Raw genomic sequence first — 17,549 nt, 5'->3', positions numbered from 1 at the left:
TGCTGGGATGATCCTGTCAGTCCACTGCATTCTGGTCATAGGCTCTTTATAATATAGAATGTCTCTGACTTTTATGTGTGTGGTATGTGCTTTATTTTTTAGATAATGGTGTTGCTCAAAAAAAGAAAGTACAAAACAACATAACTTATTTGCATATTTTCCATCTTTTTTATTTATTTGTTGAATAACAACTATGCGTGCTGGTTTTGGCTGAGAAGGGGTTAATTCTCTTCACTGTAGTGCCTGTGGTGGTCAGGGACCTTTCCAGCTTCCCGCGCTCTGCCACGTGGGCAGGGGGCTGGGAGGGGCGGGGCCACGGCCGGGGCAGCTGACCCCGACTGGCCAATGGCAGGTTCATTCCATACCATGTGACACCATGACCAGTACATTAAGGGGGGGCAGTTGTGGCTCGGGAGCGGCATTGGGTCAGTGAGTGGCTGCGGCGCGTGCGGTTTGTTTCAGTGGTTCCTTCCCCCCCACCCCGGGTTTCACGCCTCTCATTGTTTTCCTTTCCATTGCATTTATTTATTTATTTATTTTCTTTATGAAACTGTTCTTATCCCAACCCACGAGCGTTACCCTTCTGATTCCCTCCCCCATCCCACCGGTGGGGGAGTGAGTTGCAGGCTAAACCAGAACAATATGCAACAGAGAAATGTTGACATTGAATAAGTTGCCTTTGGTTTTAGAAGAGCACCCTTCTTTGTTCTGATACCATAATAAAATAATCAGAATACACATCTCATTATCATCAGTGTTTTTATTATGAAGATATATTTGCTTGTTTAGTTCAACTAACATGCTGTGTCAGGCATGCTTTCCCATCTTGACTGACATGTTGGAGGCGGGGAGCAGTATTACTTCGGTTCCTTTGTGTTGATTCTTCCAAAAGGCAATGCCTCCTGGACCATCTTCCCACCTTCTCTTGTACAGTGATCATGAAAAAACACTTTCCAGCCAGAACCTACTAACAACTACTGCAGGTCCAAAAATACCCTCACCCCAAATACTATTCAAACTAGCAGGTGAGAAGCCAGAGATGCTATGGTGTCATTTGATTAGACAAAATTTTTTGCAAAAATACACGCATACCATACATAGGCTTTCAAAAGCCTCCCATAATATTTGGTGGCAGTAGGTTTATTGTATTAGTCACAAGCTTTTTTTTTTTGAAATTTTCTATTTATGTGCAATCTTCCTCTCTACGCCTTTCACTGTTTCATCTGATGTACAAATTATCTCTGTATATTAGATGTTTCTGCAACCAGTCGTAGACATCATACTAATAACTGGAATTCTGTGCTGGTGTATTTTCAAAAGCTAGAAAACCAGTAGTGAGTAATTATCAAAGAAACTATTTTCTATGTAGAACAGAAGAGTAGCTTTAGCCAGAGACTCCCAAATGTTGTGTGTTGAAGACGTGGTGCTGCAAGGATCTGCTCAGGAGCATGGAATTGGATATTTCAAGCACTGACAGTAAAAGCAGTAGGAATGAAAGTCACTTTCTATGGTGCAGAGATCAGTATAATGAAAGGTGGTTAAATATTACAAATAATTCTTCAGAAGAGAAAATGGAGAGAACCGTAGAAGTGGGGAATTTATGTTCATTTCAGACATTAGGAATGGATTGGGTCTGCGTGTAATTGTAATAATTTTTTCCCCTGACATATAAGGGGGGAGACAGTTTTATCTTTATTTCTCTGAATTTCTTCACATGGAGATGGAGCAATGTAGTTAAAACAGATGTATGAAAAGAGGAAATACGGGCTGAAAATATGCTGAGTAGGCCACCTCCTAGTACACATGTATTAAATGACTTTTAAGATGAGTAGGAAATGTAACTGAAATTATTCTTCACTAATTTCTTCAATTTTCTTCTTTTCAAGTTCCATTTTGATGCTGAGTCAGAGAATGGAGAGAAGGATTTATTGTTAAATACATTACCTGATTGTTTATTATAGCTATTTTTTTTTTTTAAGTCTAAAATGTACATTACGCTTCTACATGCACTGTAATTTTCACTCTGCTTGCTTGGTTAAAGTAATGCGCATGGATTTTTGATACTAGATAGCTCTATGTGAAAGTCTTCTAGAGGGAGCGCTTGTAGTGAGTTAAGAAAAAAAGTGTATGGAGTATTCTGTTATTCTTACAGATTTTTACACTGGCACAGCATATTAAAAGTTGAGAATCATAAAGTTCTGACTTTAAAGTAAACCAAATAAATTGCCTTGCAGGAATGTGATTTTAGTATGATTATTGAAAAACCAAACAGAAATCAAAACAAGCACTGTCGACCCAGCATTATAAAAATTCCATAAATATTTATAATGCCATTAATATCTAATGGCTGTTTAATCTTTCATCTAACCAAACAGCCGTTGCTCCTTTATCCAGCTCAATTATTTTGATTCATACCTTGGCTCGCAGATGGATTGAGGTTCAGAGTTTCACTGAGGTACTGGAGAATTAAAAAAAAAAAAAAAAGATGATGTTATTAGACATTAAAGGATGTTAATTTTAAATTGAGGCTTGGTGCTGAAGGTGAAATATGGAATCTTTATAGTAGCTGCTTTTATCTGATGATTCCAAGGAGATTCAAAGTTCCTAAAGAAAGCTTCAGAAGGTCATAATATTAAGCTTTAAGCCGTGCCTACACAGTACAGTATGACACTGAGCAGAAATACTTGAGCTATCTGTTGAACTGAAAGTAGTGTGAACACCTTAATAAGCTGCTGCATAGATTAGCTAGACATTTCAGAGCTCTTAGCCCGAGGCTGTCACAGAACCAATGCAGGTATATTGCATGCTGCCAAGTAGGATGTCGGTGCTCTGCACCGCAAGGTGTCCTGCGTGCGCACCCCCGATTTAGCACTGAGTAAAATATTGAACTCTGCTGTGCAGGAATAGGCATGCCATGCTGAAGATGGATCGTGGTCAATGGCCATTATGCAGGTCATTTTCACAGCTTTTTCTGGAGCACTTAAAGTGGTGCTATGTAGGTTCGTACTGACAAACAGATACAGTAGTGGTGGCTTTACCCAAACTATTCAGTCAGTATTTCTTACTGTGTTGTAAACGTGAGTTTTTTTTTTCCTGGCCCTTTTGACAAACAAAATAAGCTATCAATGTTTGAAAAACCTTTGTGATATAGCATGAACTACCTTTTACATATGTTTGACTTCATTTAAAACTTTCAATTTCATAGTATAGCACAATGGATAATAAAATTAGCCACAATGCAATATTTGTAGATAGCCCTCCATTCCTGAGCTAAATATCTTCTCTAGAAGTATTGTCTGAAGCATATTAATTGTCCATCTTCAGACCTGTATCACCTAGCAAGTAGCTTAATTCTATCATAATGGTTTAGAATGAAAAACACAATCTTGTTGGTGCGTATAATTAACAAACTTTGTAGCTACCAACAAAGAAGTAAGGGTTAGATAAAGGGGAACTGGGATTTATGTTTTTTAAACTATCGGTTAGTCTTTCTTCCTTGCAGTATTAGTGTTATCCGTAAGATTCATCTGATTACCTCTGACATCCAGTCTGCACTCTATTTCAGCTTCACCACACTCATTAACAGCCTTACAGGTATAACAGCCACTGTCAAACGGAGTGGGTTTCCGGATCTCCAGGGTCAACACACCGTGTTTACTGAACATGCGGTATTTGGCATCCCCAGAGAGATCCATATTGTTTTTGTACCAGAATATCTTTGGCTGAAGAACACAAAAGAATAATTTTAAAATTGAAGGTGGAAAATGGAAGACTTACAGATGATATTAGTGCTTTAATTTAGCCATCAAAGGTTTATTCATTGCGAGGGCTATATATTACACAGCAGTATTAATTTTTCAAGGAACCTTTCCTCATTTAATACAAAATCATGAAACCAATAATAAAAATGTTTAGTATTTTCTTTAACTCTCAAATAGCACGCAGAGAATGTAGGTCAGTGTCCTATTTTATTGCAGCTTTTAAAAATCCTACAAACTGGCTACAAATAATTCCTTCAGGAGTTATTTGATCTTGCTTGCTGAAATGCATTTGAATGCTTCAGGTATCTTACAGAAGGGGAATTAAATTGCACAGATTATTAGACCAGGGTTGTCATAAAGGTCTGCTGATGCTGGGTGGCCAACTTGGGGTGCCAAGTTTTGGTCTGGGAAAGGATTTTCCAAACTATGTAGCATATCTTTAGCAATCTCAGGAATTTCAAAGTAAAGTTTCTGTTGGCTTCAGCTGAGCAATAAAGCGATTGGCTCTGTACCAATTCAAGACATTGTGTTTTGTTTCCAGTACTTGAAAATGTGCCTTTAATTTTTAGAAATGAAATTTTGGAAATGAAAAATCTGATATAAAGTAAACTGCTTTTGTTTATTTCAAGCTCCTTATTACAATAGCGAGAAATAGGCTTTAAAGATTGGAAGACCAAGCTCTGCATTTTTGTTTTACTTTCGGAATTAACCTTATCTGTTTCTTCACCCATAAAAATATAAAACTACTGTACTGTTTTATAGAGTACATTCAAGCCTACTGAATCACTTGTGTCTTTGACCTGTGATATCCAATTCAGGGCACCCCAGTTGCCATGCTTAATTTTCTTTAAAGATATCAGCTGTAAATTTTTTTCCTGCCTCAGAATTCTTTGCTTCTTTTCCTATAGGCTCTTCATCTTTCTGGGTTATGTGTCTTTCATTTCAACACTGCTACCAGGGCATGAATATTGGCTGTTCTTGACATGGTAACTTTTTCTTGCCATACAGATCATACATGAGGTGTGCTTGATGATCTGTAGTTATTCAGAATTGGAATGCTCTATTAACATTAGCTACTCTCTGTGAAAAAGACCTGTTGCAGAGTTCTGCAGTAGGTACAGAAACTTTTTGTTAAGGGTAATTTGGGCAACGCACATACTCTTAAAGCAACTTTCTCCAGCTATATTTCTGTATTAGGTGTACTGAAGAAGGGCTACTTTGCATTCTTCAGGCTAGCGTGGAAGGAAGAGCCAGCGCGCTCACACTCAGAAACCTGTGACTACTGTAGTTAAGAGCTGTAAAATATGAAGTTTTTCTCAGAATCTTCTTAAAACCATGGAAACTGAATGAAGTGGATACAGATGCAAAAAAAGGTCAGTTCACCATGGGGGAATAGCATTACTAACACTCATTTAATGATTCATCTAAGCTGAGGCAGCCACTGGAGGATGGATTTTGCAGATATTTCTTCTATGATGGTCTTGTTCTTTTGCAGCTATTTGCGTGGGTATGCTTCCTTTTTTATATTTGAGTTTAGTCTGGAACTCCTCCTTCATCCAATGAGCTGCAGCAAACGATTGCATTAAGACTATTTTTTTTTTTCTAGTTAATTTGAACTTTGAGCAATTATCTTAAGTGTTTTGCTGTGTAGCTATCAGATCGTTGTGCAGGCATGAGGAAGGAAGAGGAGCTGGAAACAAGCAGCCAGAAGGGGAAGGGAAAAGAATTTCTTCACTATTGTACTAATTTTTGTGATCGTACTCATTTAAATTTATGGCAAGATTATGTCACAGTATGGTAAATTCCTTCACTGCAGACAAAAAGCTTATTTCCCTTTTTTTGAGAAACCTAAATTTAGCTCCTAGCTGATACAGTTTTTACTGCTTGTTCCTCACTAACAAAAAGTACATCTTTTTGTACTCTTTCAAGAGACTTCAATAAATATATTTAGACTGAGAAAATATTCCTGTGAGATTAAAAAAAAAAAAACAAACCCCAAATCTTCACGTATAACAGCAGGTCTTATTCTAGTTTGCAAAATAACTCAGACTCTCAAAAAGTTGTATGGGTGTGTTGACATAACAGACAAGCTATGTTCTGTATGTTCCTATGTATCATTTAGGTTAATGGAACAGTATATAACATGAGCTACTGTTTTCTTGAAAGACCAAAGAGAACAACATATACATTGTGAGAGGATGCTTTTTTGTTGCTGCTGTTCACCACCTTCGGTGAGTAGACTTTATGCAGACGTGGCATATTTCCAATGGCATGGTGTTACCATAAGCAATGACTCTCCTTTCCTCTGTCTCCTTTACTGTGTTGCCCCACCAGTTCTGTGCACAGCCACACAAATGCTTGCACCATGCATTCTGGTTAAGCTTCAGTTACGAGTGAGGTGGGACATAATTGGGTGCCCTTTCCTTTTTTCTTAATATAGTCACATTACGCTCCAGTCATGCTGAACTGGCATGCATTTCCATGGCAGCATCTTTGCTTGTTGCAATATTTATCAATGGCAGTTGATGTAATCTGTACCTTGGGGATTCCTCTTACAGCACAGCTGAGTGTGGTGTTGTATCCTGCAATCACAGAACGGTTTACTAAAAGGTGAGTGAATTTAGGTGGTTCAGAGAAGTCATGCTCTTTGTAATGAGGTGGCTCATAAGTGGTGCCTGCAATTCGAAGAAACAAAATAGTAAGAACTGTGGTTTCAATTCTGGCGACTTGGGTACAATCTATTTGTCACTTAATTTGCCTGTATGATTTAGAGAAGCTTCAAAGCTATGGCATTTATCATATAACAAATCTTTACATTTGCTTCACTCTAAAACACATCTCCTGTTTATTTAATGCTTTAGTTAAAGTAAAAAGTCCTGGCAATCACGGGTTTTCGGCTTCTCTTAAAAATATGAAAGCCATAGTCTGTAGGGGAAGTCTTCACCACAGACATCTTAAACTCTTAACCCCAGAATGAAAATATAACTCCCCAGTTGTGTTAATTTCTTAAAATAATATAGTTTAGGAAGACTCTGTGATTAAAAATTTTTGAGCAGATGTTTGTGTTAGTCCGTGATGTCTGCCTAGGTAAAGGCTCTTGAAGCTAAAATACTAATGTATTAGTAAATGCAAAATGCTAGTTACTAAGTAATGAAAATATCTCCAGTGGGACATCCAGTAATACTGTATTTTCCATTCACCGATGTGCTACTTCTGGTACTTAGCAGCTTTTGTGATCTTTGTTTTGAAGAATTGTAAGAGTTTTACCTGTTTTTTGGATATAGGCAGGGTTTTTGGTGGTTGCAGCAGTTTCACTCAATCCACACAAATTTTCACTGAAGACTCGAAAAAAATACTCATTTCCCATAATCAGGTCTGACACTACACAGTTTGTGCGACGATAGCGATCAAAAACAGTATACCATTCCTGTAACAAGACTAAACTGTTTAGAAAGATGCTATGAGAGGTCAGACATGGTGACAGTTTTGGTATCGAGAGATCCTTCTTGCTACAAGGAAAAGTCAGGTAGACAGGTATTTAACACTGGCCTGCAAAATGGAATATTATGTAGCTTCCCGTGATGATCGGCTGATCTGTTTTCTTACTTGTATTTTCTGGCTGGTGTGATAGATGTATGAATACTTGCAACTTGAGGAATAAAAAAATACTTGCGTTTTAGCCCTACTCATATCTGGGGAACCTGATAAAAGATGTGTCCTCAGAGCATGACTACTTGATGGGGACTTCCATGAGAAAGATGTTTTCATGTTTGACTCCCACACATACCTCTCCCAGTATATACCGTAGCATGCCCAGCATCTGAGTTCAAGTCTAACGCTTCCTCCCTCCCCTCAAGTTTTTCCCTATATATGGAAAATATAATACCAAATAAAAAATATATTTCCACCCGCTGGGTAGAGCTATCTGTCCAGTCACCACCGGAGAGGGAACAGGCTCGCTGGCTCTTTATATTTTCTACAAGGCAGTTTATACAGTTCTATACTTCACCTTTTGGTTCTTTTTAAATTCCATTCTTCAATGTTTAACTGCCTCTGATATGCCATAGGATACCTTTGACATGCAACCAAGAGTCATGAATTCACCTGTTTTCCTCAAGTCTCTGTGTTCCCAGGACGTTGTACTTCAAACTCCGTATAATGTCACCGATTCAGTGCAATTTCTTACCATTGTCTTTTTGTCAGCTTTCTGGACTGTGTAGCCCAAGATCTGTGCATTGCCATCATCTCGTGGAGGTGTCCACTCCAGGGCTGCGTTAAAGCCCCAAACATCTACAAGCTTTATATTCTGAGGAGGACCAGGCTTGTCTGCAGAGGAGACATGAAAAAAACAAACCTTTAGCTTTTGCTTCAAGATCTAAGAGCTTTGTCATTTCCTCCCATGCAGGGAAAAAGTAGAACTTGATAACAATCTATAATTGTTCCATAACAATGAACTGCATTTATGTGAAATTGAAACTGTAAACAGGAAAGTTGGGAAACTTTCAAATACCCTGTTAATATTCTTTTGAGTGGCCTGAAACCTACTGAGAAATAGGCAACGCAGTAGAATTAGTAACATAGGCACCAGACAAACTCTTACTTAAAATGGAATAAGAAGTTTGTGTTTCTTGGATGGGTGTGATTAACTCTTTTACTACTGTTTTATTACTTGCTTTGTTACCTCAGTGCAATTTCTCAGCCATTTAGATACACTAAGAGTAATATAAACAACACAGGCAACTGGTTATAATCCTCTCAACTAAGGAAGGCTGGTGATTTGGGGATATACCTGACTCTTTTTCCTGTTGCCTCAGTGCTTGTTAGCATGTCCACTAGTGACATTTCTCTGTAAGAACTGGAAAAAAGAACAAACTCCAAAAGAGGTAGAGCAGCCTATGTCCATTTTAAGATACCTGGAAATACCTAGAAGAATATATATTATAAAATTATTATAATTTTCTTTTTACCTTCTTTTAAGGATCATTCCTACTTATACCAATGTTGTTTAGTCAAATGATGTAATATTTAAATAAAATTTATTAAGTAATATTGCTGTCTGTTCTAACTTGAAGATGCTAGTTTCCGTTTTTGATATGTTAGATTGTTGCTGACAGTTACAGGGCCTGTTGGGGAGTTGATCATTGGGCCTGGGTAGATGGTCTTGTGATAACTGAAGGCTAGCTCGGGATCATTCTAGGTAGCTGAATTGAAACTGGCTCTCCTTTTTGCAGCTGAACTGGAAAAATGAAGAAAATAGTAAGAATATGATGGGTGTAGGTTTGAGATGAGCAAAGCACAAAGGATTGTAATTCTAGATTGCTTGTAATTTAATTCCTTAAAGAAGGATATGCAAAATAGTAATAAACCAGCCTTTGACTTATCAGGGGACCTGTGATTTTCTATGTCAAAACATGCTGTGCTAATTCTATTTTCACTGGCATACTTTGGAATCAAAGACTGCTTTATAATTAGCTTCAATCTCTTTTGTCCTCCTTCAAATTTCTAAACACCGGAGTCAATTAGAACACGTCATGAAGTTCAGTAAGGAATATGGCATGCATTGCTCTCATTCCATTTTATCATCCTCTTCCTTGCTCTCCTGCACTAACATTTCAGAGAAGAAGCTGCCATCTTCTTTGTTTCTTAACAGCTACCAACTTCAGGTAAAGCCTTCTTTCTTTTTCTTCCCTTTTTCTGAAGCAGGGAATGGTAATGTGTTGTCAAATGAGGAATATTGCTTATGAAGACGTGGAAAGCCATTTCTTGTTATCTTCACAGACTCACAGGTTGGAAGGGACCTCACGGATCATCTAGTCCAACCTTTCTGGGAAGAGCACAGCCTAGACAAGATGGCCCAGCACCCTGTCCGGACGACTCTTGAAGGTGTCCAACATGGCCGAGTCAACCCCTTCCCTGGGGAGATTATTCCAACGGTGACTGTCCTCACTGTGAAAAAATTCCCTCTCATGTCCAATCAGAATCTCCCCAAGAGCAACTTGTGTCCATCCCGCCTTGTCCTTTCCATGGGACTCTGTGTAAAAAGGGAGTCTCCAACTTCTTTGTAGCTACCCCTTAAGTACTGGTACATGGGGATGAGATCCCCTCTGAGCCTCCTTTTCTCAAGGGTGAACAAACCCAGCTCTCCCAGCCTATCTTAATACAGCAGCTTCCCAGTCCTCTGATCATCTTGGTGGCCCTTCTCTGGACCCCTTCCAGCCTGGCCACATCGTTTTTGTACAGCGGGGACCAGACCTGCACACAGTGCTCCAGGGGTGGCCTGACCAGCGCCGAGTAGAGCGGGATGATGGCTTCTTTATCTCTGCTGGTGATGCCCTTTTTGATGCAACCCAGCATCCTGTTGGCCTTCTTGGCCGCAGCAGCCACTGTTCGCTCATGTTGAGCTTTCTGTCCACCAGGCCCCCCAGGTCCCTTTCCACAGAGCTGCTCTCCAGCCAGGTGGATCACAGTCTGTGCTGCACTCCTGGATTATGTTTTCCCAGGTGCATGACCTTACACTTCCCCTTGTTGAACTTCATAAGTTTCTTGCTGGCCCACTCCTCCAGCCTATCCAGATGTCCCTGCAGAGCAGCTCTCCCTTCTGGAGTGTCTATTTCCCCACTCAACTTGGTGTCATCAGCAAACTTCATCAGGCTACACTTGATGCCGTTATCCAGACCACTTACAAAGATGTTGAATAACATTGGGCCCAATATCAATCCCTGGGGGATGCCACTAGTGACAGGTTGCCACTTGGAAAAGGAGCTATTTACCACCACTCTTTGGGTGCAGCCTGTCAGCCAGTTCCCCACCCACTGCACAGACCCCTTGTCTAGGCCATAACGCATTAACTTCTCCAGGAGGAGGCTGTGGGGGACCGTATCAAAGGCCTTGGAGAAGTCCAGGTAGACAATGTCCACCGCCCGCCCCATGTCAACCAGGCAAGTCACTTTGTCCTAGAAGGCCACCAGGTTTGTCAAGCACGATCTGCCCTTAGTGAAGCCACGTTGGCTTTTCCCAATCACGGGCTTCATTTGACTTGTGATGGCCCCCAGGAGGATTCGTTCCATAACTTTCCCAGGGATTGAAGTAAGGCTGATGGGCCTATAGTTACCCGGATCCTCCCTCGAGCACTTCTTGTAGATAGGGGTAACATCTGCCTTCCTCCAGTCCTCTGGGACATCCCCTGTTCTCCATGACTTCTCAAAGATTATGGAGAGTGGCCTCGTGGTGATGTCAGCCAGCTCTCTCCACACCCTCGGGTCGATGGCATCTGGGCCCATTGATTTGTGGGGGGTCAAGCTCCTGTTGTAATTCATGTACTAACTCTTCCTTCACCGATGGTGGGTCGGTGTTTGGATCAACCGGCATTTTCTTTCCCAAAGCCTGGGACCTGACAGTGCTGGTAAAGACAGAAGTGAAAACACTGTTGAGGGCATCTGCCTTTTCAGCATCGTTGGTGATTGAGTCTCCTTTTCTGTTTACCAGTGGGCCTGTTTTCCTTCTTTTTCTCCTTATGGTTGACATGTCTGAAGAACCCTTTCTTGTTATTTTTGACATCTACAGCCAGTTTCAATTCAAATTGGGCTTTTGCTTTTCTAATTGCGTCTCTGCACTCTCTGGCTATGCCCTTGTAGTTCTCAGCGGATAATCCTCCACTGCTCCATTTCTGGTGTGCTTCCCTTTTGGATTTGAGTAGACCCAGGAGGTCATGGCTGAGCCAAGGGGGCCTCTTGCTCCGCCTACTTCCCTTTCCTTTGTAGGGGATAAGTTGGCTTTGTGCTTCCAGTAGAGAGTTCTTGAAGAACCCCCAGCTCTCACCAGCTCCTTTGTCTTCCATGGAAGCTTCCCATCGAATCCCTCCCAGCTGAGCCCTGAGTGCACTGAAGTTTGCTCTTCTAAAATCCAGAACCCTTGTCTTAGAGCTGACCTTCAGCACACTCAGCAGGATCCCGAACTCCACAACATTGTGGTCACTGCAGCCAAGGCTGTCACTAACAGAGATATTACAAAGCAGGCTTTCTCGGTTTGTGAACAGCAAGTCCAGCAGCGCCTCATTCCTGGCTGGCACATCTAACGTTTGCATCAGGAAACAGTCCTCTATGCACTCCAGGAACTGGTGGATGACATGCCAGCTGCCGTGTTGTCCTTCCAGCAGATGTCTGGGTAGTTCAAGTCACCCATCAGGACCAGGTTCTGTTGGCCAGAAGCTTGCTTTAGTGCCCCAAGTATTGCTTCGTCAGCATCGTCATCGTGGTTAGGAGGTCGATAGCAGATGCCCACTGTGAGGTCCTGCTTGGAGACGACCCCTTTGACTTTAACCCAGAGGCATTCGATAGAGCAGTCGCAATCACCATAGTTGACTTTGATACATTCAAGGTGTTCCTTAATGTAGAGTGCAACTCCTCCACCTCTTCTACCCTGCCTGTCCTTACAAAAGAGCCTGTACCCGTCCATTGCGATCCCCCAGTCATTTGAGGTGTCCCACCATGTTTCAGTTACTCCTATGATGTCGTACCCTTCTGAGTGGGCACGGAGCTCCAGCTCCTCCTGTTTGTTACCTAGGCTGCGTGCATTTGTATACATACACTTGAGGCGATTACTCTTCTGTTTCACCTCTTGGGAGACAGCTAAGAAACCTTTAGCACCACACTGCTTGGCCTGACTTACTCCCCCGTTGGACGTGCTGGTGTGAGCGTTTTCGCCATGGATCCCACCCCCCAAATCCTTTAGTTTAAAGCCCACCTCACCAAGTTAGCCAGCCTACTGCTGAAGATTCCCTTGCCCCTTTTAGACAGATGGATTCCATCCCTCTCTAGCATGTTATAGTAATTGAAAACCACCCCATTGTCATGAATTACTACTTAAAAGAAAAAGATCTAGATATATTTCTAGACATGTATCTTCATTATACAGAAATCAGTTAATCTATTCTGATTTGGAGAGAAGAATTTTGGATACTATATATGAATATACGTGGGTATGAAAACTTATACAGTCTCAGTGGTCAATGCTCCACAAGCCCTGAATAAGCGTATTATAATTCCATAGTAGACAGGTGGGGTGATGTTTAGCAATTTGTTAATTATTTTCAAGTCTACCTGTGGTTATAACCCTTTGCAGTATCTGCCTAGTTTTACAAGTATTTTTTCTCTGTGCTTACCTACAGATATTTCTACACAACAATTTTTTTTTCTTGTAAAGGGATGCTTACATAATGCTTTCTCAAAACATGTGGCGATCTTGGTGATGGTAGTTGGTTTAAATACTATAGGAGGAGAATGATAAATGGAAGAAAAATACAGTCTTAAGTGCAATGAAAGGAAAAAACCCTACTTTTTGGGGATGCCTCACTAGACAGATTGATTTTGAAGCCTGTGCCTTATTGTTCCTAGTTACCTAAAAACAATTATCTGGGAACCTCCCTTCAAACCTAAAAACAATGTGATGGCGGGTAATTAATTAATTCAGTAATCTATTGGAAGAGTTAGACTTCAGGAATGTGTGTGTATATATATATTAAAAAGACATTCTTCTGTGTGTGTTTAAGTACCTAGATATAGATACAATTTGGGGGTGGGAACAAATTCAGGGTATGACTTTAAGAACAGAAAAACACTTTAAGCATTAACCTGCTAGTAGATTAATTTGATAACAGCTCAATGATCCCTTTTTATTTTTTAATTAATTATTACCTCTACCCATGGTGGTACAGGTGGAATAAAGAGAGTGTACTGAAAGCCTCAACATTTGTAAGGCTTTGTAAAGGACAATCTTACAAAAAAGGGAGGTGGATAAATTTGCTAAATGGATTTTTATATTCTTAATCTTTGTGGTTTGATGGGATAATGCAAGCTGCAAGAATATCTATTCAAAATTCCTTTGTAGTATTGTAGATTATTCCTTTCTCAGTACTAACCAATACATCTCTAACTGGTAATTTAAACAGAGCATGGGAAAAGATAATCCTAGTGATGCATCTGTAACAAATTATTTTCATCTGTAGGAGTCTATGTTAGAGTGGGGATTTATATTCTGGGGAAATATTCTGCTACCCTCAGCAGAACCTCCTCTGAGGATTTTTGCATATTACTGAATTTTATAGTATGGGAAGAAGAGATAAAGTGTGAATTATCTTTCAGAAAGAAATGATAATTTACACTTTCAAATAATAAATAATGAGAAAAGGAAATAATTCCAGTTAAAAAACTTAAAAATATAGAACTGAGGTTTGCTTTGGTTGATAGAAGGCATAACGGAAGGCATCATTTATTGATTCATATAGAGGTGGAAAAAGATGGAGGACCCATATTTTTCAGAGATTGGAGTTATTTTCATTATTTGAGGCCTTTCTATAAGTATTTGAAATATACTCTAGTCCCATTGTAAAAGTCCATATTTTGTAGGTCTCTAGAGTAAACTGCAGCAATAGTTTTGGCCATAAGGGCAGGTAATGCAGTAACAGAAGTGTTCCCTCCTGTTCACAACTGACAGGTGACTCCTCATAGCAGCAGAGTTTTTGGTTACCTGCATTCTTGCCTTAGTCCAAAAAAGATGAGGGCTGAAGCTACAAGCTTTACTCCTTCATGAAACAGACATTTGCCAAGGGAAGTTAGCTGAAAAACAGACACCTCAGAAGATCACTGATTTCTTATGTCTCTGAAAGCTGGGTTGGTTTTTCAGAAGGACATTCTACAGCACCTAAAGCATTACTAGGAGTATAGAATGAGTGCCTGAATCACCCGTATTTCTCTTCTGCCAAGAGAATATAAAATCTGGAGAGCAAAAAGTGCTGCTGACAGAATTGAAAAGAGGTAGTTTGGAAGAATGAGTGATGGAACCAAGAATCAGAGTAAGTGCCTTGGTTGTAGAAGTTTCTGTGTATGTTACTAAGACCTTCCTCTTAGTCAGTAGTTAAATGAAATTTATTTATTCCCCTTCAGTTGATCAAGTTACCCAAGAAGTAAAAAATTTAATACCTGTCCTCGAACTCTGATATGTACTAATCTGTGTGATAAGATTAGTTGGTTTTTTCAGCCATTCATTTTCTCTGTGAAATAACTTTTTGACAACGGTACATGTATGTGCTTTTATGCCTTTCTATAGTACTAGACAATGGGTGGAAGTTACTTGTTATTATGCTGTAAGAGCAAGGTGCTAGAATCTAGAGTCAATAACCAGCTACTCCCCTTTATCTGAGTCCCTTGATTATTTTGTTTCAGCTGCCACTTACTTATTTTGCTGTTGCAGAACTGCAGCTGTCCTCTTGAGCAGAAGCAGCTGGTGGTATCAAGACACATTTGCTTCAATTTGCTATGCCTTTCTTGTTTGCTGTTGGCACCACTGCATACCCCTTCTGCCAACACTGTTTTGTAAAACTTTAAGCAGAATACAGCCAGCATCTTATCTTTAATTCCAAAGCATTAAGAGCTATGTTTAAATACTCTTTTTTTTTTGTGCCAAAATACATATTCTAAAAATGTATTGATACATTGGAGAAGATTTGGAATGACAGTGTGAATATGTGGGGAAAGAGAAATAAAAACAATTTGCAGGAATGTTACATAGACCTGTAATGAGGAGAAATAGAAGATCTCTCGCTGAACATTAATGGAATCTGAGTAGGAAAGATCTCAGAATATATCTCTCAAAATCCCAAGGGAAGTTACTGAGACTTTGGCAGTGCATTCCTTCAAAATGATACTAGAAAAGAGACTAGGAACTGTATAATAAAGAATAAGTGTCCACTAAGCCTCAGGCTAATTAGACACTCTTAACAGGGTAAGGCATTAAATGTGAATTTTCCAAATTCACAGTACTGTGTCTTATAGTAATTTCTAATTCTCAGAACAGTAGAGGTATATTGGTGCATTGATTTTATCCTTGCTGTTCTTATCTGATGAAGAAGCAGCCCAGTAAGAGTATATCTATTCCAGGATTCACGTTTCCTTCCTTGAGGACAATATGGTTATTCCCAAGAACACCAAGAAAAAGGATATTTGAATTTTGAATCTAGACCTGGATTAAAAACCTGGCTGGATAAAATCATGCAAGAAAAAAAAAATCCCTCAAGAGCTATGGGACACATGATAATCTCTGTCCCTCTGAAAGTCTGTAGGAAATGGATCATTTCAAGCAGCAAAAATATCCTGGAAAAATAAAGTAACATGCTAGCCCTGCCCTGAGCTTTGCCCTAGTCATCTGCTATCAACCGTTGTCAGAGAAGGGATTCTGAGGTAGTTGGATCTTTGATTGCCTCAGTACAGCCACTATTTTCTTTTGGACGATATGCTTAATTTTGATGATGTCAAGTTCTTACCTATGATTTGCATTTTTACTGAAACCTTATCAGTCATGTTTTCTATCTGAAGAGTGACTTCATATGCTCCTGAGTGATGAAGTTCTGCCTTTCTGATAAAAAGGATTGTGTCTGTGTTGCTATTCCGAATTCCCACGTCTTTGGAGTCTAGAGTTTGACCATCTTTCATCCAAGTGATTTTGGGTCTTGGTTTACCCTGAAGAGAAAAAAAGGTTGTTGAGATTTTTTTTTTTTAAGGCTATAATAGATTTCAATTTTTTTTTTCTGTTTTTTAGTGATATGTAAGTCTAGAAAGCCTAATTTAATATGCAGTTGAGATAGTAAACTCTTTAAATACTGTTTTCTTGCAGACAAATATTTGCTCCCATCCATGTGGTTTAGTGGTACCATGCCCTGAGGATGTAATTTAGTTACAGTTAGCAGAGAGACTGAAATTATACTGAGAACAAATATATTTTTGCTGGTGTGGTACTCTTTCCCAGGCATCTGTGAAGCCAACAGTTGATCTGGCTCACTCTGATTATTATTAAGTACAGAAGTCTTTAATATCTGAGGAGTTTATTAGCCCCCCCCCCCCCCCCTTATTAAAACACTTGATTCTCTATCCCCAGGCATTTTTAAGATATTTCAAAAATTTTTATAATCTTGAAGTCTTGGGTTGTGAAATTTACCGTACAATTCTTTCTGCATTGCAAAAATTGTTTTGGTGACTGTCAACCTAAGCTGTCAGTCTTGCTATACCCATGGAAGATGATATTGAGGAATCAGTAAGATATCTGTGGCTTACGTCACTGTCACTCACCCATTTCCAGGAAAAATCTTAGATAATATTTAGTTCTTCAAAAGTTGTTTGAGTACTACTTCCACGGTACAGCTCCAAACCAAGAATCCCAAGAAAACAGGAAAGGGTCGTATCATATTTATTAAATATATTTATAGTCAACCTAGCAGACAATAACTCAGTGGGTTTTCTTAAGTTTCTGCCAGATTAACATGAAATAAAATAATGCAAAAAAATAAAAGAAACAGGGCTAGATGAATGCCAGGAGGAGCTCTCAAATTTTGGGGAGGGAAAATGAGACCATCCAAGCCAGCAGCCAGATCTGCTTAGGCTTCCCTGGAGCTGAAGGCTAAGGCACTGAAATTAGGACACATACTGCCCTCCACTTCTAGTAAACATCAGAGTAATCACCTCTGGAAGGCTTCTCAATTCACTGGGTTCCTGGAACATACTCTGTAAGACTGTAACTTTTTCCTTAGGCTGCAGAGGGGAGATTAAGCTACTCAGACTCTTGGTTTAGGTGCCTAAAGGTAGGCAGAATAAAAATAAAAATTTGCTGCATCTTTGTTTCAGGTTTGTCTGGTGTTTATTCAGAAAGTCTGTGCAGCATCATTTTATTTTCCTGTGGTATTAGAAAAAAACCAACTTATTTTATAAAAGTCAGGCCAAGATCCATCCAAAATTACAATTA

At 39.7% G+C, this 17,549-nt stretch overlaps 1 protein-coding gene across 1 annotated transcript in view; it reads right to left on the bottom strand.

Moving 5' to 3' along the window:
* Window positions 1-743: 743 nt before the first annotated feature.
* The window catches only part of MYBPC3 (myosin binding protein C3), a 70,425-nt gene continuing 53,619 nt past the window's right edge, over window positions 744-17,549 (bottom strand). Inside the window, exons 29-35 of the mRNA XM_075105398.1 lie at window positions 16,078-16,273; window positions 7,948-8,087; window positions 7,029-7,188; window positions 6,300-6,436; window positions 3,536-3,722; window positions 2,416-2,458; window positions 744-1,899 (exon numbers count right to left, since the gene is read on the bottom strand). Coding sequence (XP_074961499.1) covers window positions 2,448-2,458; window positions 3,536-3,722; window positions 6,300-6,436; window positions 7,029-7,188; window positions 7,948-8,087; window positions 16,078-16,273 — 831 coding nt within the window. The 3' untranslated portion in view covers window positions 744-1,899; window positions 2,416-2,447. The remainder of the gene's footprint in view (window positions 1,900-2,415; window positions 2,459-3,535; window positions 3,723-6,299; window positions 6,437-7,028; window positions 7,189-7,947; window positions 8,088-16,077; window positions 16,274-17,549) is intronic.

Source organism: Phalacrocorax aristotelis, chromosome 10, assembly GCF_949628215.1.
Source record: "Phalacrocorax aristotelis chromosome 10, bGulAri2.1, whole genome shotgun sequence".
In the NCBI taxonomy this organism is placed as follows: Eukaryota; Metazoa; Chordata; class Aves; order Suliformes; family Phalacrocoracidae; genus Phalacrocorax; species Phalacrocorax aristotelis.
The sequence above is the reverse complement of the archived record's forward strand: the minus strand, read 5'-3'. Positions and strand labels throughout refer to the sequence as shown.